The sequence below is a fragment of the Symphodus melops genome (genome assembly GCF_947650265.1).
Source record: "Symphodus melops genome assembly, chromosome: 20".
Classification (NCBI taxonomy): Eukaryota; Metazoa; Chordata; class Actinopteri; order Labriformes; family Labridae; genus Symphodus; species Symphodus melops.
Window position 1 is genome coordinate 4,348,007 of NC_136710.1, and position 22,197 is coordinate 4,370,203.

The 22,197-nt window shown below is 44.8% G+C and overlaps 1 protein-coding gene across 1 annotated transcript in view; it reads right to left on the reverse strand.

The window, feature by feature from the left end:
• The window catches only part of actn3b (actinin alpha 3b), a 29,334-nt gene that overhangs the window by 1,620 nt on the left and 5,517 nt on the right, over positions 1–22,197 (reverse strand). Inside the window, exons 2-20 of the mRNA XM_079371914.1 lie at positions 9,239–9,353; positions 8,522–8,641; positions 7,770–7,856; positions 6,580–6,667; positions 6,302–6,380; positions 5,650–5,731; positions 4,872–4,957; positions 4,664–4,756; positions 4,094–4,324; positions 3,856–4,003; positions 2,878–3,028; positions 2,279–2,387; positions 2,027–2,167; positions 1,722–1,904; positions 1,453–1,587; positions 1,109–1,288; positions 880–1,026; positions 596–661; positions 82–240 (exon numbers count right to left, since the gene is read on the reverse strand). Of these exons, the coding sequence (XP_079228040.1) occupies positions 82–240; positions 596–661; positions 880–1,026; positions 1,109–1,288; positions 1,453–1,587; positions 1,722–1,904; positions 2,027–2,167; positions 2,279–2,387; positions 2,878–3,028; positions 3,856–4,003; positions 4,094–4,324; positions 4,664–4,756; positions 4,872–4,957; positions 5,650–5,731; positions 6,302–6,380; positions 6,580–6,667; positions 7,770–7,856; positions 8,522–8,641; positions 9,239–9,353 (2,400 nt within the window). The remainder of the gene's footprint in view (positions 1–81; positions 241–595; positions 662–879; positions 1,027–1,108; positions 1,289–1,452; positions 1,588–1,721; positions 1,905–2,026; positions 2,168–2,278; positions 2,388–2,877; positions 3,029–3,855; positions 4,004–4,093; positions 4,325–4,663; positions 4,757–4,871; positions 4,958–5,649; positions 5,732–6,301; positions 6,381–6,579; positions 6,668–7,769; positions 7,857–8,521; positions 8,642–9,238; positions 9,354–22,197) is intronic.

The following is a 22,197-nucleotide window of genomic DNA, read 5'->3' on the forward strand; positions in this document are numbered from 1 at the left end:
ACTTCGACGACCTTAAACGCGCTTCTACTGTTCGTGAGCTCAGCGGCTCCTGATGACGAGCTCCCACGTGCGTCCGCTCACCTTGTCTGAGGCCAGAATCTTGAAGGAGGCCATGACCTGTTCTGCCGTGTCGGTCTCAGCGGTCTCGCGGGTCATGAAGTCGATGAAGGCCTGGAAGGTCACCACGCCGGTGTTGTTGGGGTCCACCAAGGTCATGATGCGGGCAAACTCCACCTCACCCTATCAGAGGAGAGGATTTGATCAGCTTGTGGGAGGACGGAGGACACTGAGACACTTAACCCCTTGACGCCTGAATTTGTTACCAAGTATTAAAACATTTTTAATGTTTTTCATTTTCAAGTAGATGCTAAATTAAGTTGAGAAGATTTATTTGGAAATAGCACATAAATAGATATTACATAAAACTAGCACATCAAACAGATCAAACAAAAGGTTCCTCGGTATGTATTGAAAATGCAACAACCGGCAGTTGAGGAACACGGACGCTCCGCTACGAAATACGAAATTCTTGAAACACAGTTTATCTTCAGTTTAATTTGAGTCATTTAAAAAAAAATAGAAATCTTCCACTCACCAGATCGTAACCCATGGAGATGAGGCAGGCACGGAAATCGTCTGGGTCCATCATGCCGTTTCTCTTCTGCAGAGAGAGAGAGGAAAAAAAATGTTTTTTTCTTCTTCGAGCGTCATAATGAAGCGGATGTTTTCCTGCACGCTTACAGGGAATTACCAAAAGACGTTTTAAACTTCACGGAGGACAAAGAAAAAAAAAACCTGCATGATGATAGGATTTTTTTTTTTTTACAAATCACGTTGTTCGTCCCCGATTCCTTTTTCGGTGGTCAGTGAACGCCTCACCCTGTCGAAGTGGTTGAAGGAGGCCCTGAACTCGTTGAGCTGCTCCTGGCTGATACCCTTGGCGTCGCGGGTCAGGATCTGGTTCTCCACCTCGTTGATGGTTCTGGCGATGGTGGTGAGCAGCTGCTCCCAGCCCACACGCACATGCTGTAAGCAAGAGAAGAGGAGTACAGGTGACTTGAATCAGAGAAGCAGAGAGGCGGGGCGGCGGCGGCGGCTGCCTCCGTACCTCCATGTTGTAGTTGGTGTGCTTGTTGTCGAAGATGAGGGACTCCTGGCTGAGCTGGTGGTCTCCCTCCAGCTTGTCGATGTTGGATTTGTAGTTGATGATGTTCTGCTCGTACTGCTTCAGGCTGTTCATCTGTTCCTCCAGAGAGCCGGCGATGTCCACAGACACGCGGCTGATCTCCTGCAGGAGCAGCACGACCGTCAATGTCTCGTTTTCATTTCAAATGTCCCTTCATCACTCTGTCTTTATCGTAAGTTCACACGGTTAACAAATAAACTAGAGCACATATTTGACACTATAGCATCATCAAAAGTCTGAGTTAAAAGCCTTCGATGACTCCGGACCTCCATCTTGGTTTGAATCCAGGGTCCGATGATGTTGGCCTGGGCTGCAAACTGGCGCCTCAGCCTCTCGTTGGCCTGCTGTCTGGCCACTTCCTCCTGGAGCATTTGGTCTCTGAGGGGGACGAGGTGCTTCACCTGCAGGTGGAGAAATTAAAAATGACGAGCCGCTCGACGACAGACAACACACGGACGTGAAACAGAAAAAAGGCGTCCCGCTTGTTTTGGATGAATACTGTGTGACAAATGGCACGCGGTTGGATTACACTCACAGCGTCCCACTTAGTGCTGATGTCCTGGGGGGAGAGAGTAGTGTAGGGGTTGATTCCGGACAGCTTGATGCCGTAGGTCTGGGCGATCTTCAGGATCTCGTTGTGGATGCCCATGGTGGCCATGCGCTCCTTGTCGGCCTCGGGCAGAGTGGCCTTGAACTGGTCGTGAGCCGTGATCAGACTCTGATCGAGAAACAGAGCTTCACGTGAGGAAGATGCAAAGTGAGGTTTCACGCCTGTACGTACAACCGTGTGTACGCATGACGGGAACCATCAGAAGTACTAAGAAAAAAAAAAAAAAGGACCTGGATCTCCTCGATGCTGTGGACGATGAACATGTCCTGAAGGTCCTCCATGGCTCCGTCCATCCAGTTGTTGAAGGGCGCCGCCCTCTTGGCAAACTCCAGGTACAGCTGGTCGATGGTCTCCCACAGCTTCTCCACACGCTGCACAGACACACACACACACACACACACAGAGTATATAAGACCATTCACTTCTTCAGCATTGACTCAATCAAATTCCCATCATGCAATTTGACATTATGGCGGTCATACCTCCAGGGAGTCCCTCCTCTTCTGGGTCAGGGTGCCCAGGTTGTCCCACTGATCACAGATACCCTGACAGCGGGCGTTGACTGTGGCAGCGTCATGGTAGTCCAGCTCGCTGTCGGAGGACACGACAGAGAGACACGTTCATCATCTCTACTAAAAACAGCAAACGTCTGAAGCTGTCCATCGCACGAGCGGTCACCCGACGGCGTCTTCCTTTTGAAGTGATGGAGGATAAATGATGTGTGGCGCACATACATATTCATCTTTGCGCTGCTGAGCGGCTCGTGTTTAAGTGTGAGCAGCATCAAAGGAGAGAAAAGAAGGAGAAGTGTGAGGAGTGGTGAGGAATGAGAAGGAGTGAGATCAGAGGTTTGTGCTCATGAACCGTCCTTTCATCTGCTTTATGTCGCTCATTAGAGCCTCCACTCGTCCTGTCCGCCGTTTGTTCTTCGCTCCGTTTATTCCCTCGTCTGCCTTTAACACATTTCTGATCATCACTATTGTGAGAGTCTCATTTATTTTATTTAATCTCTAAATCGCACCTTCATCTTTCCATTCACCCGGACTTTGACTTCAAACAAAAACACCTGGAGAAGTCTCACTTGAGCTCCTGGGCGATGGCAGCGATCTGCTCCACTCGGTCCTGGTGAGCTGCCAGGTCGCTCTCGAAGGCCTCGTGCTTCCTCATCAGGGCTCTGATCTCCATCAGAGAGGCGGACTCGAAGTCCTTCTGGGACAGCAGGTCCTCCTTCCCTGAAACACACACGCTGAGAGTTCAACTACAAACCTCTGAATGTCTGACCTGCCCCTCTCTCTCTCTCTCTCTCTCTCTCTCAACATCCTTTGATCGTCCCTATAGAGGAGTGAACTGTTAACAGTGCAGAAGGATGGAGGTGAGATGTGGTTTGCACCAGGCTGATGAGCGTGACTGTGCAGAGTGATGGATGAGCGTCTTCTGATCTCAGCTGCTCTGCAAAGTCGAACACTTTCAGCCCACTCGTTTAAGTTTGAGAAGCTCGTGAAAAGCTGAGAGCTCACAAGTCGCTCATTGAGCTTTGGATCTTTTTAAGTTCCATGTTTTTTTGTGTCATGAACGTAAACATCCAATCCTGAATGTGATCCAAACCCGAGATCAGGCTAATAACAAGGAAACTCCAGTCCATTAAAAAACGGCCTCAATGAGACGAGAGAAGTTGTTAAAGTCGTACAAATGTCCACATGGAGGTGACCATCAGGGTGTTTGATGTGTTAAGATTATATTCTGACAGAAACATACAAGTTACACATTTCTTTTTTTAGCTTTGATGCTAATAGAAAGATCAACTTTGGTTCAGTGAAAAAAAAGCAATGCTAACATCTGTTAGCCTACAAAAATGCTTCTTCTGGAAATTCTAATATTTGAAAACGATTTTCATCCACTGAGCCAAAAGACCATCACTCATGACTTTCCTTTCTCTCTCACTCAAATATATTCCACATTAACAGTATAAATTATAAACTATCATGTCTAATCAACAACATTTAAAGTCTTCGCTGTGTTTTTCGGTTCTCTGTGTTTGCGACTCTTTCGTCCTCCTCACCTCCGGTCCAGGACTCGTGCATGGAACACTTCTGCTTGAACTTCTCGGCCAGGTGATCGAGTCTCTCCAGGCGGCGGATCTCAGTGAGCAGCCACTCCTCGTAGCCTTTCTCCACCTGCTCCAGACCCTTCCAGGCATTGGCGATATCCTGATGGAGAGACAAACGTTAACGTTAAGATTTCATACTTTTTCCAGATTGATCTTTTTGATCTTAAAAAAAAACCCCTTCGCTGCTCACCGACACCATCTTGCCCTCGGAGGGCATGAAGGCAGGCCTGTTGCTCAGCCTCAGCTTGGTCTGCAGGGTGTTGAAGTTGATCTCCAGCTGGCACTTCTCCTGCACGCGGGGCGGCTTGTGGATGCGGCGGTAGTCGCGGAAGTCCTCCAGCTTCTGCTGCATGGAGCGCATGGTCTGCTCGGCCACGCGGTTCTCCAGCCAGGGGATCGTGCGGCGGATCCATTCCAGCAGCTACAGGAGGAAACGCACGGATGATTCATATCATGACATCCTAAAGTCCAACATCTGACGCTCGACATTTCTGGACCAAAAAAATGGCGTCACAAATCTCATTTATTGATCTTCTTTGTATCTCTCTGTGATTTATAAAGTGAACATTCATCCTGCTTGTATCCTCAATCTTTCACTCTGCTGATTTGCCTGCAGTGTTTGTGAGCTGTGTCAGCAGCAGGACCAGGAAGTGTAGCCAGAAAAAAAAAAAAGCCCCAGCGTGTTTAAAGTGTCTGCAGAGGAGGACGAGGTGTGGGACAGACGGAGAGTGGGAGGGAGTCGGTTGCAGCGGTTTCTCACCTCGCTGGCCAGCTTCTCGTACTCCTCCATCAGCTTCTCGTTCTCCTGGTTGACGGCCAGGACCTTACAGATCCGGTTAGCAGCGGTCTCAGCCTGAGAGAGGGAGGCAGTCCCAGCGTTACATATTCATCTAGAACAAACTCACGTGCGTGGACGTGTTTTAGACAGTAAGAGTCTAAACGTGTTTAAAACATAAAAGGAGGATAACCTGTTCGGCTCCAGCGAAGGCGTGGTAGAAGCAGGACACGTAGGTCATGATGGCCTTCTCATCAGGCTTGGGTGTGTTCACGATATCTGAGAGTGGAACACGGATACAAAACCAACAGTGAGTTAAACATCATTCATGGATGTGTGTGTGTGTGTCACTGCTTTTCATGCAGACAGATCTGAGCTGTGCTGGCCTGTAGTGTGCGTCAGGGGAGTGTATTGTGTGTGTGTGTGTGTGTGTGTGTGTGTGTGTGTGTGTGTGTGTGTGTGTGTGTGTGTGTGTGTGTGTGTGTGTGAGTGTTCACACTTTTACAAACTCGTGAGCTGTTTGTGTGAACGCAAACTTCTCCTGGTATTTTTTCCTGCAGAGTCCGAGGGAGCGGATGTGAGATCAGGATGTAATCTGAATTCACCTCCAACCAGTGGGAGGGAGTAGGGATTTTTTTTTCTATATTTTGCTTTTTTATGCATATTTTGTATATTTTGCTTTTTTCCAACGGAGAATGTTCTATTATTTATTTTATCTTATTCTTTATATTGTTACTTCTTGTTACCTGCTACATTTTATTATTGTGTCTTATATGCTGCTGAGGGAGTCATCCCAAAGGGATCGATAAAGTTCAGTCTGATGATTATTCCCTGCGTCCACATGACCATGTGATCTCTACGCGTGTTTTTAAGCTGTTTAATTGCGCTCTCCGTTCGCCCGGTACGTTACCCTCCTGCAGAGGTGTCGGGACTAGATTTTGGTTTGTTTGTTTTTTTTATTACAGCCTCACCTTCAGCGTCAAGCATCTTGGGGATGTCCAGGAACTTCTCAGCCACCTCGAAGGCGGTGTTCAGGTTACCGATGGGGTCGTCCTACAGGCAGACACATTCATTCAGCCCGTGTGACCCCAAGCAAACAGAGAAGAGCTTCACACACAGCCTCTAACCACTCGTATAAATCCCTGCCGGCTTTGTGTGGATCTCTTCTGCGTTTCCTCCCGTCGTCGGGACTTTAAACACTCAGCCTTGTTTTCTAGAAGAAACATGTGGACGCTTTCTTCTTTGATAGTTCACCATCGAGAAACGAGGCTTTACAGAAAATGTGAAATGGAAACATTGACCTTTCAAGTATTAAAAAAAAAAAAAAAGTCAAAACACAAAATAGCCAGAGTCTGAGTTTAAGTTTAAAATCCAACTAAAGCAACAAAAACCTGAGGAACTAATCCGGTTCACTAAATCTGCTTTTTATGATGATGAAGATCCTCGTCCATTTTTATTAAACACCTTTCCAGCGAGCGTCTTTTGACAAACTCTGAGACATGATCTTACGGTGAGGATCAATCCTGACAACGCAGAACAAGAGAACGCAAACAAAGAAGGTCAGAAGGGAATGACAGGATATAAAAGGAAGGAAGGAAGGAAGGAAGGAGAGAGAGAGAGCACCTTTCTCAGTTTGGAGTAGTCAATGAGGTCAGGTCTGTGTCTGTGGATGAGGGCGCACAGAGCCAGGCCGTCCTTCCAACTGAGGCACGGCAACAAGGGGAGGACGAGGAGAGACGGGAAACAAAGGAGGACGAGGAAAAAGGAGAGAAAAAGAGCGGATGAGTGAGGATGCAGGGATTGTGTAAAGAGAGAGAGAGAGAGAGAGAGAAACGTGTGAGGAGAAAACAAAGACAGCTGCAGTTCCCTGTCGGCGCCACAGTCTGGCGTTGTAGACTCACCTGATGTGGAAGTTCTGGACGTTGACGTTCCTGTAGGGGGCAGTCTTCCTCTGGCACCACAGCAGCAGACCCTCCTTAGCAGAGGTCTCTGGGAAAGAAAAAAAAAGAAGAAGAAGAGGAGGGAGAGGAAGAGCATGAAAAACACAAGCAGCCTTAATCAAGAAAAGACTGATCAGACAAAAGGAGCTTAAAGAAAGACAGTCAATGTTTCAGGTTTATAAATCTGTGCTTTTCAGACCCAGCAGGTGAAGTTGGTAGTTTGAAGATGTGAGCGATGAGGTGTCAAAAGGAAGTTCAGCTTAAAGACAGCCGGAGATATTGAAGCTCAGGAGCAATAAAAGAGAGCTGGAGGTGAAGCAGGTCTTAGTCTTCATAAACTGAGCTTTATGGTTTGTCTGCCTGCTGACACGAAGGTCGGACACGAGGCGAGGAGAAGTTTGTTCGACGTGTTCGATCGTAAAGATGAACTTCAGGTCAGGTGAATCTGTGAGCCGGCTGAGTGTTTCATGAGAGTGGACCAGCATCATGAATGTGACCGATGAGTTTCAGCTGTTGTGATTTGACTGTGTGTAATAACTCTGTGTGTGTGTGTGTGTTTTTATTTCACTTCATTTAAAAACGCGTTTACAATAAAAGTTAAAAGTCAGTTTGTAATAAGTTCGGTTTTCGTTTTGTTTCTGGGAGTTCAAACAAATATATACAATTAAATAAAACATCACATGAAAGCTGAATGAAAAGGAGCAGAAAGAAATATATCTGTAAATATATCAGAAAAAGAGCGCTGGTGGTTCAATATTCAGGTCAGTACAGCACTAAAAGAAGTTTTTAAATCTAAAGTACTTCAACTGTAATGAAGGAGAGTCAAACTCTCTTCTTGTGTCTTTATCTAAAGGACTCTTTTATAAACACGTTCACTCATCCCGACACATCAAACCAACATCACGACACCAGTGAGCTCTTCTTTTAGTACTGGGAGAATATCTAACAATCGAACACACACACACACACACACACACACACACACACACACACACACACACACACACACACACACACACACACACACACACACACACACACACACACACACACACACACACACACACACACACACACACACACACACACACACACACACACACACACACACACACACACACACACACACACACACACACACACACACACACCTTCCACAGAGATGTCTTGGATGGCGAAGCGCAGAATGATGGTCCAGATCATACCAAGAGTCATCTTCCCGTTACCGTCAACGATTTCTGTCAACAAACAAACACAGACGCAGAAATCAACGGCGTGACGTTGACGTCATCACAGAGCAGAGAAGGTGAGGTCACGAGTTCAGAGCGACGGTATAACGACACGACTCTGGAACACTTGATGAAGCCTGATCAGGCTGTGGTCAAAGAGACGAAAATCAAAGTTCACGATAATGAAGACAGTGTCCACTAAGCTAACGGCGCCCTCTGTTTACTTCTTCTCATGAGTGAATTTCTCCCCGACGTCGGATCAATCGAGCTCATCCTATCTTTATCTCACGTGGAGTATTTTAACCTTGTCCTGGTGATTTATCCTTATTACTCTCACGTCTCTGTTTGTCCCATCAGCTCTCGTGCTACAGTTTCTATCTTCTGTCTGAACGTTCATGTAAACATAGATTCATAATTCATCTTACTCCCAGCCGCCCTTTGAACTGTGAATACAGACATGTCACATGTTTGTTAAGAATCGTAGATGAAGAGAAGCTTGCAGTCGGGGTATTATTATTAACTCGTATGAATCCTGCAGACACTCTGGACCTCACTGACCGTCTGGTGCTCAGAACAACATGTGACCTTCAGATGTTTAATAGGAAAATGAGCGAGGGGGGATGATGATGTCATAATCATAATCATAATAACAACAGGGATGTTTTGAGTCTCACCCTCGGCACCGATGGACACCAGTTTGACGCCCTTGCTGCAGATGAAGTCCAGAGCTTTGTTCACGTTGGCGATCTTGTGGAAACGCATCTTGCCTTTGTCGGGTTTGGGCAGCCGCTCGCCTGGAAGACGACAGAAAAAAGATTCACTCCAGCTGAACTCATCAGTCCGATCACTGAACACAAATCGACTGATTGTTCAAGTTGGCCTGAAAACACGTCGGACATGATCAGCTGTCGACATGTTGCTGATGATGTCATCGCCTCAACATTTTGTATCTTTGTAAATAAAACAGACAACTTCAAACATCCTGAAGTCCATCTCAGATACATACTGAGGATTTCTTCTGTCTGCTGGTAAAGTTTGATATTTTCTGGCCTGTTTTTTTGCTGTCAGAAGACTGAAATTTTTTTCCAATCGTACTTGATCAGATATCGAGATAAAGAACTGAGTCAACTGATCACACATGAAAGCTTCGTATTCACCACATTAGAGATGAACAAGCAGCTGACAGCACGTTGGCTCTTCTCAGATTCATGTAAAAGCTTTTTAAATGAAATGTTGCTTCTCAGACTTCATGCAAAATGGGCTTAAAATAACAAGAAGAAATCCTGTGATCCTTTCTAATCATGAATCATCCCGTCATGGTTGAATACTTAAGCTACAACGAGTCTGTAAATGCAAACATAAAGTGTGTTGGTGTGTTGATAAAGATGCACCTGATATGACCTCCAGCAGCAGCATGAGTTTGAGGCCATTTCTGAAATCCTCTTCAATGTTCTCGATCTGTGTCCCAGCCTTCCTCAAGTGAGAGTTACACCAAGCTGTGAAGGTCTGAGGGAGAGAGAGAGAGAGAGAGAGAGAGAGAGAGAGAGAGAGGGTCACACAATGTCACCTGTCGGACTACATGACAGTCACAGACACTGACAGGAGACAACACAACTTTACCAGCTACACACGCTACAAACTAAACACACACACAGATTTATGTGACGTTTGATGGCCACTAGTCCTTGACAGGATATCTCTTCTTTTCACACTTTAAGTAAAAAAAAAAATCTCGTCTTTCATGACTTAATAAAAAAAAAAAAGGACATTAAATGAAGGGTCTTTAAAATAATTATTTACGACAGCTTACACATTTTTTCCCCTTCAGCCCACAGCTCAGCCAGCGTTTACTTAAAGCGTGAGCAGTCAGTGTCACAGCTCTACAGCAGGTTACTTCCTTTAAAGTCCAGTATGTGCTGCTGTGTCTGTCTCATGTTAGACAGCAAACTGCACATTAGGTGCTGCAACAGACGGCAGGAGGCTGACAGCTTGCTTCTCTCTGTCTGAAAACGGCCTAATGGCGTCTGCCTTGCATATTGGGGACGATTCACATGGTTCAGTCAGGCTGTTCAGTGAGCCGGCTGGACGGCGTCGGGCTTCAGATGTGATTATGGGTTGTGTGTGACGGCATGTGTGCGCGAGTTCGAGCTGCTGCTGCTGCAGAGCCAAAACTTTGCCAGGGTTTGGAGGATGTGTGGGGGTGTAGGAGCAGAACAAGTACATGAGCTGAATAACTAACTACAGACGACAGTGTGGGCGAAGAGAGAGAGAGCGAGCGAGAGAGAGAGAGAGAGAGAGAGAGAGAGTTTGTGCTCAGCAGGTGAGAGCATAAATTACCATTTCAGCCGAGTGCATTAAACAATCCAGAAATCAAAGCCCACATGTCCCCGTACAGTGTGTGGGCGTGTGTTTGCGTCTATGTGTGCTTTCATGCTCATCGCTGCACTCGACTGTGACTGCAGAGCTACAAGGTCAGACAGACGAGCCAAGCTGCCAAGACAGAGAAGACGGGAGGAGACGGTGAAAAAACACGAACGATCCTGAGTGACAGGAGTGTGAACGAGAACATGCTCCACGCGGGGAGGATCCGCACATCTCTTTTCTTTGTTATTATGTGATAACAAACGTTTAATTGCTCCAGTTTGTAGGGGTAGGACGTCAGCCGAGGCCCCACGACACGATATTATCGCGATGCTCGAGTCACACTATGATATCGTTGTAATTTAAAGAACTGCCATAAGATACACGATACGATTCCAAAAAATAAACTTTATGTTACGTCCACAAAACCAAACTAAATCATGAACTTTTTTTTTTTAGTAAGAAATCGTTCTCAGGATGTAAAGCTTAATCCTGAGTCAGTCCATTCAAAGGTGTCAGGGTTCGTACATCGGTACACACTGGCAGCAGCATCGTGAGCGTGCAGCAGCTGTAGAGCAGAGGAGGTTGGTTTTAACGAGCTATCGTTACCATGGCAACTGCGAAACCGAACCACACCAAGAAGCAGGTTTGAAGCCCCGCTCGCATCAAAAACGAGTGAAAGAGCTAAAGAGATCAGGAGGTGCAGCGGTGTTTTCATCAAACAATAAAAGAAATCTTTTTCTCAATTTTGTGAAATAAATCGTGAAACAAAAATAGTTATAAATAAATCAGTCAATCGTTACGTCCCGAGGTTTCTTTTTCTTTCCACACAACGGGAGTCGAGACCGTAAACTGAGCAGCACTTTACCGGACACAAACGTATGAACGATGAGTCATAGATAATATTGCCACTAAAAAACATGGTCATACTTCACTGTATGAAGGTTTGTTTGGTTTTTCCCAGCTCTACCAGTTTCTCAGTTCTGCTGATTTTCTGCTCAAATCCATCTGTGAGTTAGCAAGCTGAGCATCTTTACGTTTTCACATGATGGTTGGACCAAAAAAAAATAAAAAATTTGCTCAGCATCAAGAAACTCCTGGAAAAATGTTTTCAGCTGCTTTGGATATAATCAAATCCTTTATTTTGAAAAGCAGTAAACAAACGCTCCGATCTGCACAATGATGGAACAATAAACAGCCAAGGTGAAATCTTCACCTCCGAACATCTAACAGGGTTTTAAATACCACAGGAGAATAATAAGAACGATTTGAAGGGATGGCTCTTTGTTTGAGTATGAACTCCTGATCACAGGAAGTCTTCACCTTTCACGTCCAATAATCTTATTTAAACATCATCTTACTTTTAATTTGGACTTTTAACACACTTCATTTTCAGCCCTGACTCTTTTTTTAACTTTTGTCTTTGTGACACTGTTTTAAGTCTTCTTTAAGTCTTACTTTAACTCTTATTAAGCCTTTGAGCAGCTTTGATCGGTCTTCTCTATAATAGTTCTATATAATCAAACCTGCATGTACTGTATATCATTAAAAAATGAAACCAGCCACAACGTGACAAATCTCCAGTTGTTTTCCTTATGAAAAACTTTGACAGGTTTTAAACATCTTTCAGTTCAGGATTGGTACCGATCCTTGTTCAGGATCCTTTTCTCGCTTTATTCGGGCTGCGTTTAAAGAGACGCTGGTAGAAAGAGAAAGAGGCAGGCAGTGAAGAGGAGAAGTGAGAGGAGTGACAGGAATGCCCAGGCCCCGGTGTAATTTGATGTACGGGTCTGGAGAGGAGAAGAGGCCGCCTGTCCAAGCGGCCGGGGTCCCAGCAGGTGCTTGTCTCGTTTTGCCATGCATGACCAAATTTAGACAGGCTCCTAATCCAGCACACGCAGGCCACCGGGCCAGGGCGAGGAGGTGTGCGTGAAGGAGGGAGGCAGGGAGGGGAGAGGTGGGGGCTAAATACGGTAGACAAGGAGGGGGGGGGGGACAAAGATTGAAAAATGGAGGGAGGGCAGAGGAGGCTAAATCGGGTTGCTATGGGACACCAGCGGACAGCTGAGAAGGCAGGATTCCTGAGGTGAACTGTAAGAGTCCAAGACGGTTGGGAGAACGAGGAGGAGGAGGAGGAGGAGGAGGGGGGAGGAAGGAATGGATTGAAGACGTGCATCAAATAATAACTGGAGAAAGTGTAGGAAAGAGGAGAAGGGTAAACATGAAAGGAGGGCCGCTCGGAGCTACACATGCTGCTAACTGAAATAAAAGGGAAGTTAATAAAGCTCAATGTGTTGACCGGAGCGCCGCAGGATAGAAAACAATTATCTGACATAGCAGTGAAAGCTATGCTTACAATTCCTCTGCCTGTAATGCTCTATTATCTCAGCCTGTGGGTTTGGGTTAATGCCTGTGTTGGCGTGAAGTCAACCCCCCCCCCCCCCCACACACACACCTGTCAGTCTGGCCCTTTTTACAGGTCCTTCCTGTAAAATGAGGTCACAGTGGACCAGCTGAAGGCCTTTCATAACTCAACCCCCCCCCCCCCCCCCCCCCCCCCCCACACACACACACACACAGACACACACACACCAGAACCACTATCCTCAAGGGGACTCAGGGCTGCTGACCCTCAAAACAGCTGACACGTACGTACACACACACACACACACACACACACACACACACACACAGATCTGAACAGGCTTCATGGAGCTCTTAATAATGTCAGCGGGCTCCGCTGTCCGTCAAAGAGCTGACGCAACCAAAGCACTGTGTGGAGTTACACCTGTCGGCCTCCGAGTGGAGGCCTCGAGCAGCAGACCTTCATCACCTCTGCAGAAAAATCAGATTCCACCATTTTCAACATCGCAGAATAGATCCAGGAAGATCCAGCTGTTTGAAATACAACCACCTACTTCCTGGTTCAAGGTGTTTTCAATAAGAGTTACGTCATGTTCAAAAACATTCATAGTAAATGAGATGAAATCAAGAATGTAATCCACTGATGGATGAATCAGAAAGTATTTCATTGTAAAGTCAAAGGTAAATATTTGATCACTTGTGTCAAACACGCAGCAGGACGTAGTTTATCACAAAGGAGCAAGGGATCCTGGGAGTTGTTGTCTTGATTGTTAATCGAATATCTGTGAAGTCGAATTTGATTCAACTCGACTCGACTGAGACGATCTTTTCAAACATTCCTCAGATTGTGTTTTATCATTACATTATTAAAGTTGAATGAAACTGCTGGCGCTAACAGAAGGGAAGGAAAACGGTTCGCTTGCTTCCTCTCAGACTCACCATCTGGTACTTCCTGTGTTTTCATAATTACAGTCGACTGTTGGTATTAAATGTCTTGTCTCCCTGCATTGAAAGACGACAGCGAATATTTAAACGTGTAACTTTGGGAAAGTTGTTTACAAAATGCGTCTCAAGAGAATTCAAAGTTTTGTGTCGAGATTTAAGTTCCTGATGTGTTTTTGTTTTTTCATTGGCGTCTCTGTGTATTAAATGTTGAATTACAAAGTCAGAGTGACGGCTGAATCCCATCTGCAATGGGATCACAGTCGAACTCTGACATAACTCGAGTCAAAGTGTGTAGGCACAGAATGCTCTCCTGTGCGCTTCCTGTCTCGTTGCATTATGACACACACACACGCACACACACACACACACACACACACAATAAGCTAAGAGGGAGTCCTGCAGTGTCGAGGTGCTCCTTACACTCACAGTGCTCCGTTTCTCAGCCTTAGAATCAGAAATCAAAACTGATAATGAGGGACGCATAATTACATAAACCTTCAGCATCGTCTTCATTTATAACCAACCTCTTTGCCATTTTCCCTCACTGGTGTCCAGTCGTCTGCCATGGAGGAGGATTTGATTTAATTACAAAAGTCTCCAGTAGCTGATTTCCCTAATTAGCCCCCTCACTCAGGGACGGATGATCCAATTAGGGAAATCTGCTGGTGGAGTGTTTTGTCTGGAAGAATTCTTGCACACTAATTTGATCTCGCATGTATCAACAGTTCCCCTCATAAGTTCAGCTTCGTGGTTAATTACTACAGAATTATTACCTGTTGACATAAAGCTACTGCACAAAACTGATCAACTGGCTGAGACAATTCTGGGGTGAAAAATAAAAAAATCCATTTAATACCCGGCCAGCTTAAATTAGAACCCAAGATGAATTTCAGAGATAAATTTGCCTTAAAGGCCGGGTCAGGAGTTTATCAGGTTGATCATCCATTGAATATTAACTAATATGTTTATGAGAAGAAAAAAAAACTCAAAAAAAATCAGAAACACACAATTAAATTTGAGGGTAAAATATAAAACGACAAGAGGAAACACATTCCTATAACGTCATTTTATATTAATTAATTATTTAATATTTCACCTTCAGAGAAAGTCAACTTCTTATAAATCAAGGACTTCAGATTGTACGTTTTTTTTTGTGTGTGGATTATTTCTTGTTTTTTTTCTGTAAATAAATAATAAGAAGAGCGTTAAAAAAAAAAAAAACATCTGCTGAAGTTGTACAATGTCCTCTACTAAAATAATCTATGTTCATTCTTTTTCCCTGCATGAACCTTGAATCATGAAGGCATCATCATGTGAGTATATGATGGACTGAGACGGGACACTTTTAAAGGCACATTTAAAAAATCAGGCCGATGACCTCATTCTTTCAAGACGTGTTAGTTTAAAACATACGACTTCACTTTTATTCTTCTCTTTTATTTCTCTGTATTCAACTCAAAACCAGAGTTTATATAAACAGTGATTGAGTTTCCATTCTGAATTAACGACCTGCAGGTAAAAAAAAAAAAAAAAAGTAGTCAAAGAAAGCTGCAAGTCTTCAGTCTTAAAGGTCCAATGTGTATGATGAATTAAATGATAAAATGAAGGACACGTGCAGCAGCCAGTATCTCCTCCTTCTAACTTTGGATTCCAGTCCCTGATGGTCTGGATTTGTTTCGACCCGAGAAGTCGGCGGTTTTACGAAACCCTTCTGTAAAACAAACCAACAGGCGCTTCAGAGATGAAGCGGGCAAGAGAACTGGTTCAGATAGAAGTGATTGCACCCGACCTAAAAAGCCTCTGCATGTTTCTAAAAAGCTCCAGCAGCAGAAAGATGCTCAAACTAGGATCAATGTTGGAGATGCTTTTGAAACATGGAGAGAGGTTAGCACGCAGAGCTGGCTAAACACTGAAGCTTCATTGTCCACCACGTGGTGACCTGCGTGAGCATCCACTCTAGAGAGGAGGGGGGGGTGAGACCACTCTCGCTAATGTTTTGAATCTAAAACTGCAGTACCCATTTTAAACACTAGGGGTCAGAGTTACATACTGCTCCTTTAAACGGCAGAAAAATTTGATTTAAAAAAATCCAGTCCAATCAGTTCCCTGTTCTGCTTTTACGTTATCTTCAGGGTGACGAACAGTCATGTTTTATTGACAAAGAATGTGCTCCTCATCTTCATTTAACAGAGGTATTTATGTCTCACTGCCAGAGTAAAAATAGTCCGCTGCAAGGTTGACACGGATGACTGCATTCACACCTGTCCACCACAGCCACCTTGGTCACACACTCACACACACACACACACACACACACACACACACACACACACACACCTGTTCTGAAGTCGTGTCCCAGACTGTGACTCACACACACATGAATGCCAGATAAACAAATCAAAGCACACTCACGTGCACACAAGAAAGTTCACACATATTGCGACACATAAAAACGGTGCGCTCTTTGGTTCATCAGGTGACTCGGTTTGTCACGCATGACGACAAAAATACACAAAGAAACATGTGGAAGGAAGCGGACTAATGACAAAGACATCAGAAAGATAAATAACTGAAGGTGAAGTCAGCTTTAAGGCTGAATCTGAAGCCACACAAAAACAGCATTATGGTTTTTAAATGTCAGCACAGCTGTCTGTCAGGATGCAAGCTATTCTTTTTCTTTCCTGTCGTTTTAAGTCAGACTTAAAGCAGGTTTTCTTCTTCATAAACTCGGATTAAAAATGCTGCACCATCTTCTTTTCCCCGCGTAAATCACATCGTCGGCTCGCGTGCAAAATTCCCCCACGTCATCACCAACTTTCAAAAGTCTTCGTGGGATGAAGTGAGCTGAATGAAGCCAGCAGACTGAGAGAAATGTAGTCGACAAAGTTCGTCTGTCAGGAGATAACAGAGTGGAGGAAAAGAGCATCATCTGCTCATCTGTCAGAATCTACTCTTCGACCGCGCACGTCACGTCAAGCTCAAACACCGGGTGTCAACGGTCCTCCAACGTAAACAACAACAACATTTCACATCAGCACTGCTGACATCAAGACATTTTTATGCACAAATCAAAACTGTTGAATAAAACAACCACACAGTGACAGCACTTATATAAGACCTCAACGTGTCTGAGAGAGACGTGGAGTAAAGCTCTGAGAGGACGAGCGACACTTTTCATCTCCGCACATCCGACTATTAAAAATGAAACATTTTCTAAATTACAGTAACGGTGTGACCTCGGGGACGTTTTCAGCCTCTGCCGAATAAGACGGCTGATTTTCACAAATCAAAATGTAATGTGACGTACGAAGGTGCAGAAATGTGACCACAAAGAGGACCGCTGCATGTAATTCTGTTTCTGCAACACGAGGCAGTTTCTAAAGGACAGGCGCCTCTGAGTGTAATCGACCAATGACATCTTTTGTCTCACGAAAGCTTTGAATCCCAATAGATAATGATTTTTTTCAGTCAGAGGTTTGAATGTCCACCAACTCCAATGAAGACGCAGAGATATGAAATGAAACTCTATTAAGTTCAAACAAAGACAACTCAGGCGTCAGGAGACATTTAAAAGATGGTGGTACTGAATTCTTTAACGAGACGTTTTGTCCACCTTACTTCCACATTTATTGACGGGCTCCATGTGCCTTCATTAGAGGGACAGTGGATAGAGATGGAGATCATGGAGAGAGAGAGAGAGGGTGAGTGAGGAATGATTTATGGGAAAGGAGCAGCAGCTTGGATTTGAACCCAGGGCGTCCCCCTTACAAACTAACCACTAGGCCACCGGTGCCTCATTTTATTTTCACATAAAAAATTAACGGTTAGTCTCTAATGTTATATTCAGTGTAGAAGTAAAAGCTATAGAGCCTTTAAGTCTGGAAAAGGTCAAAGGTTAGCTATTCTATATCTCGTCAGAGCAGGCTGTGACTGCACAGACATTATATATATATCATGTCACACACACACACCCACACACACACACCCACACACACGGGTGTTTTTCTATCTGACGTCATGTTTGAGCTTTAGGGGTCTCTTCTTGTAAACAACAATCTCACAGAGTCTCAACAGCCCATAAAGTGACGGGTGGGGTGGGGGGGGGGGGGGGGGGGTTACGCAACAGGTGTAGTCGACATTTAAGTGCCCACACACACACACACACACACACACACACCCTATGCCCCCTGTGAGCTTTAAATAGCCGATCTCACCTCCCTCTAAATCAGACCTGGAGCCCTGAACTTGGGTGCCACGGGGACGATTTGGATCAATGATGAATTGAGTCCAGAGTTGACCCCTCCCTCATAAACAAACACAACACACACCTCTTACAGGTCAACCCTGAACGCTCCGGTCCCAACGACTCCCCTCTAATACCCCTAAAACATCAAAACAACCAAACTCTACAAATAGATCTACTGACTCTCTACACTGATACAAGACATTTCAAACTCTGCGGCCTGGAAACAATATCTGATTCACAGAATATATGAAACTTCAATTAAATTAAATTGGTGAGTAAACTTTGAAACACTGAAAATATACCAAGATAGGAAAGCTCAGAGGGGGAAACTTTCTTTGCTAGTAAACATACTTTTCTCCAACCATCTTGTTGTTTCTTTATTTGAAAATCAGATCGTTTTAAAGTCTGTATTACAAACTGCTCAATCCCGAAGTTTTCCTTAAAATATAAAAAAAAAAAAAAAAAGTGCTTAGTAAAAAAAGTGTCCCAACTAATCTGTGTAAGAAAACTGGCTCACTGCACATTAAACTGGAAGATGACGATATATTGACATGTGATGCGGACTGATGCAGCTCCAGGCTGGTACGTTCATTAGCTTACACAAACAGTGCAAATATTCGCTCTGGGCCATATGATGGTATTTATACATTATTGGGTCATGTGGGTCAGAATGGCACCATAAAAATTCTGATGTGTCAGGACTGGACCGGGCCGCTCTTAGATCGTCAATAACAGAAATCAAAAAGCAAATCCTGTCCAGTCAATATTCTTTAGAAGAGAAATAAAAAGTAAGTGAGGAACAGATGAAGTGTGACTAATTCAGTCGGCCACATCACTTTATCATCCTTTATTTCCTTCTCTTCTCTATGAAGGATTAACGGGGCTAATATCCCAGAGAGCCCGCTGACAACAAGGCCACTGCCGCCCTCCAGAGCAAGGCCAGAGTCCAAACCCCCGTGGATTTATGTCAGTGTTTAGGGGATAAAAGGCCTAGGACACCTCTTGTAGTTGAAGTGAGTGTATGTGTGTATCCATCGAGTGCCAAATGCCAGCGAGATAAACGGCGGGCTGGTGGGATTTCAGTCGGTGAAGGGAACAGGTGGAGCAGGTGATGAGCAGTCCTGCAGCCTCCCCAAACACAGCGGGAACAATGTCAACGTTTTAAAGATTCAACTAAACAGAGCGTCATATACAAGTCCTCTTTCTCAACATCACCTCCATGAAGGCAGCTCATTTCATTCACAGCGCACAAGATAAAGCGGCAGCACGCGAAGGAGTGTCACTGAGAGAACCAAAACGATGCCTGACGATCCTGCGCCACATCACCTCCAGCCCAGGCACTTTGTTTTCTGTCCACAGCTCAACAACACAAAGGAATTAATGGCCAACCTGGTTCAGTCAGTCACTTGCTTTGACACCACCGTCTGTCTGCGTTGTCATATTAATTGCTTTCGGCTCAGAGCAAGGAAACATAGCGACCTGTTCTGCTCCATTACGCTGCGTTCCTCTACCACATGGCTCCAGATTGCTGCACATCCAGAATGATGAGGCCCGCCAGTAATACCTGCCAGAAGCCCTTGACGATGAGCTCCTCCAGCAGTGTGTGTGTGTGTGTGTGTGTGTGTGTGTGTGTGTGTGTGTGCATACGCATCTGCTGACAGGAACTGAGGAGCTACAGAGTCACCTCTTCCAAAACATGGAGATATAAAGAGTAAAAAAAGACAACAAATGAACAGGAAGGACGGGACAGTGACGGCTTTGGCTACAACGAAGCGGAACCAATAACTCGTGTTTTTGTTGAGATGAATGAAATATTTGTGATGTCACAGATTCTGTTCAGGAGCCTCACTGAGGAGCAGATGATTTCAGGGATGTTTTAGAAATGTTTTGACTTGTTTTGCTATAGACGATTAGGCAAGCAGAAAAGATTAGCTTTGAGCTAAACGATCAAATTAGCATGCCATCATTCTAACAATAATAATGGTACCACGCTGATTATTAGCAGCTAGCATGCTTACCGAGATCCCCATCTTAGCGCAATGAATAAGCATGAGCCATTCTTTTAAATGGCATTAACGCCAAGTGGAACAAAAGTCTTTTTTTTTTTTCATGCAGCTGTGACTTTAAGCAGCACAAAGAGGTTTGATGTAATCGCCCTGATTTCTGCTTGCACTGCACACACACACACACACACACACACACACACACACACACACACACACACACACACACACACACACACACACACACACACACACACACACACACACACACACACACACACACACACACACACACACTCAGCATCCTTGTCTTTCATTGTTCAGGCTAACACCGCTGTTCTTTTCTTGTTACATGAGGCAACAGAAGAAATGAGTGACTGCGTGATCGATGGCGGAGAATAAAGGTGAGTGAACAGGTTCATGGTTTGGCATCGACAGAATGCAGAGCCTTTTGTCGTTTAATGAGCTCTGGGCTGAGGAGACTGACGCGGGAGACATAAATTGGTGTAAGTGGTTGTGGAGGATTTATGGGAGTGCGGCTGGCAGAGACGGAGAATGGTCAGAGGGGAGGAGGAGGAGGAGGAGGAGGAGGAGGGTTGTGTCTAATTTCAGAAGGCAAGTTCTTTCCCTGAAATAAGAGGCAAAACTCGTACGCGCAGATCTACAGTCAGCTAATTCCTTTTCAACAGAAGCTTTGATCATGATGGACGATGTGTGAAACATAATGTAATGACCGTCAGTGGTGATTAGCAGCCCAGCTACATTTCCCAGCATTCAAAGAGAGCCAAAGGTGCAAGTCGCTGAGTCGACCTTGAGAGTCAACTTCTGCGTCCACTAACACAAAAAGGTTATTTAAAGATCAGGTCAGATGATCTCAACAACTCTGATTTCATTTTCTCATTTGAACCTTGTGAAACTGAAGAGAAGCCAGATTGAACACGCGTCACCGCTATGGTTTGCTTCGTCATTCAGGAAGTCCTAGCCTGTAGCCTGTAGCCTGTAGCGTGTAGCTGCTAGCGTGGAGATGTTCACACTTTATGTTCAGCCGTAACTCAACATCTGTCAGCCACACGACATGAGTGACTCGTGTCATTTACTGATCGTTCAAAATTCAACAGTCAACAACAAAGTAAAATACATAAAGAAATAAATATCAGAGTAAAACTAAGTCAAAGATCTAGCTAGCAGCGACCTAGCAGGGTACTCGGAGAGTGACGGGAATCGGCCATTTTTCAGCCTGCTCGGTCCTGACCGGTGACTCACGCAATTTTCAGACTCACACAAGCTGTTGAGTGAAGTGTCACACACACACACACACACACACACACACACACACACACACACACACACACACACACACACACACACACACACACACACACACACACACACACACACACACACACACACACACACACACACACACACACTAATGGAGGAACACAAACACAACACGTTAACATGTCTGCATTGTAGACGTGATGTGCTGGTAGTTGGTAGTTGAGGGACTTTAAATAATAAAACCTCTATGTTTGAGCGTGTGATTAAAACGTTTAGTTTTTTCTTATTTACATGAGAAGTATGACTTTGCACTGATTAATAATAACACATAACAGACATAAACAAAAACCAAATGAGTTGCAATTGGTTCATCTCCAGATCCGTCTATGACCTCAGTCCTAATTTAAGACACCCATCATCTTAGCAGCCCTCAGACTGACGACTGTAACGTCCGCTTCCACCTGCCTATAAATATCAATCGCACGCAGCGAGCCTTCACTCCCACCATCGAGAGCGTCATGAAGTTAGGTTTTGTCATTACGACAGGAAAGTGAACTAAATGAGTCAGACACCACCAGGACCTGAAGGGACTTCATGCAGCTTTTGTTCGTCCATGTTTTTCTCATTTATAACTGAGCTCACGGACCAGGCAGCCTGGAGCTATCTGCTTCCTCATCAACGCAAGAATGTGTTTTCAACACCGACAGTATGTACACTATAAATGGATTTATGGTAACCGTTCAAACCGACATTGTTGCAGAGTCTTCATGTAGACTCTGCAACACTCCTTACTCTACTTGCAGTAACGCCACTGTCCACCTTGCGGTTTCTCTCCAGCCTTTTATTCTATTTACAGACCCGCAAGATTGCTCTGATCACATCAAGATGGCCGCTCTCGCAGCCTCATCAATCATCATTTGGTACTTTTACCCTGCGGATTCTGACACCGCTCTGTATCATGTGTCTGCTTTCTCCGTGACAGCTCTCTGCGAGGACTTTTTCCTGTCTCCAAACCGTGTCCCAATCCTCATAATAACTCCCCGACAAAGACAACAGGAAACACACTTTCATGCTATTAAAGTACAGTCTATGAAGAGTATGTCACACATATGCCGCAGCTTGCACACGCACACACGCGTATACTTCTCAG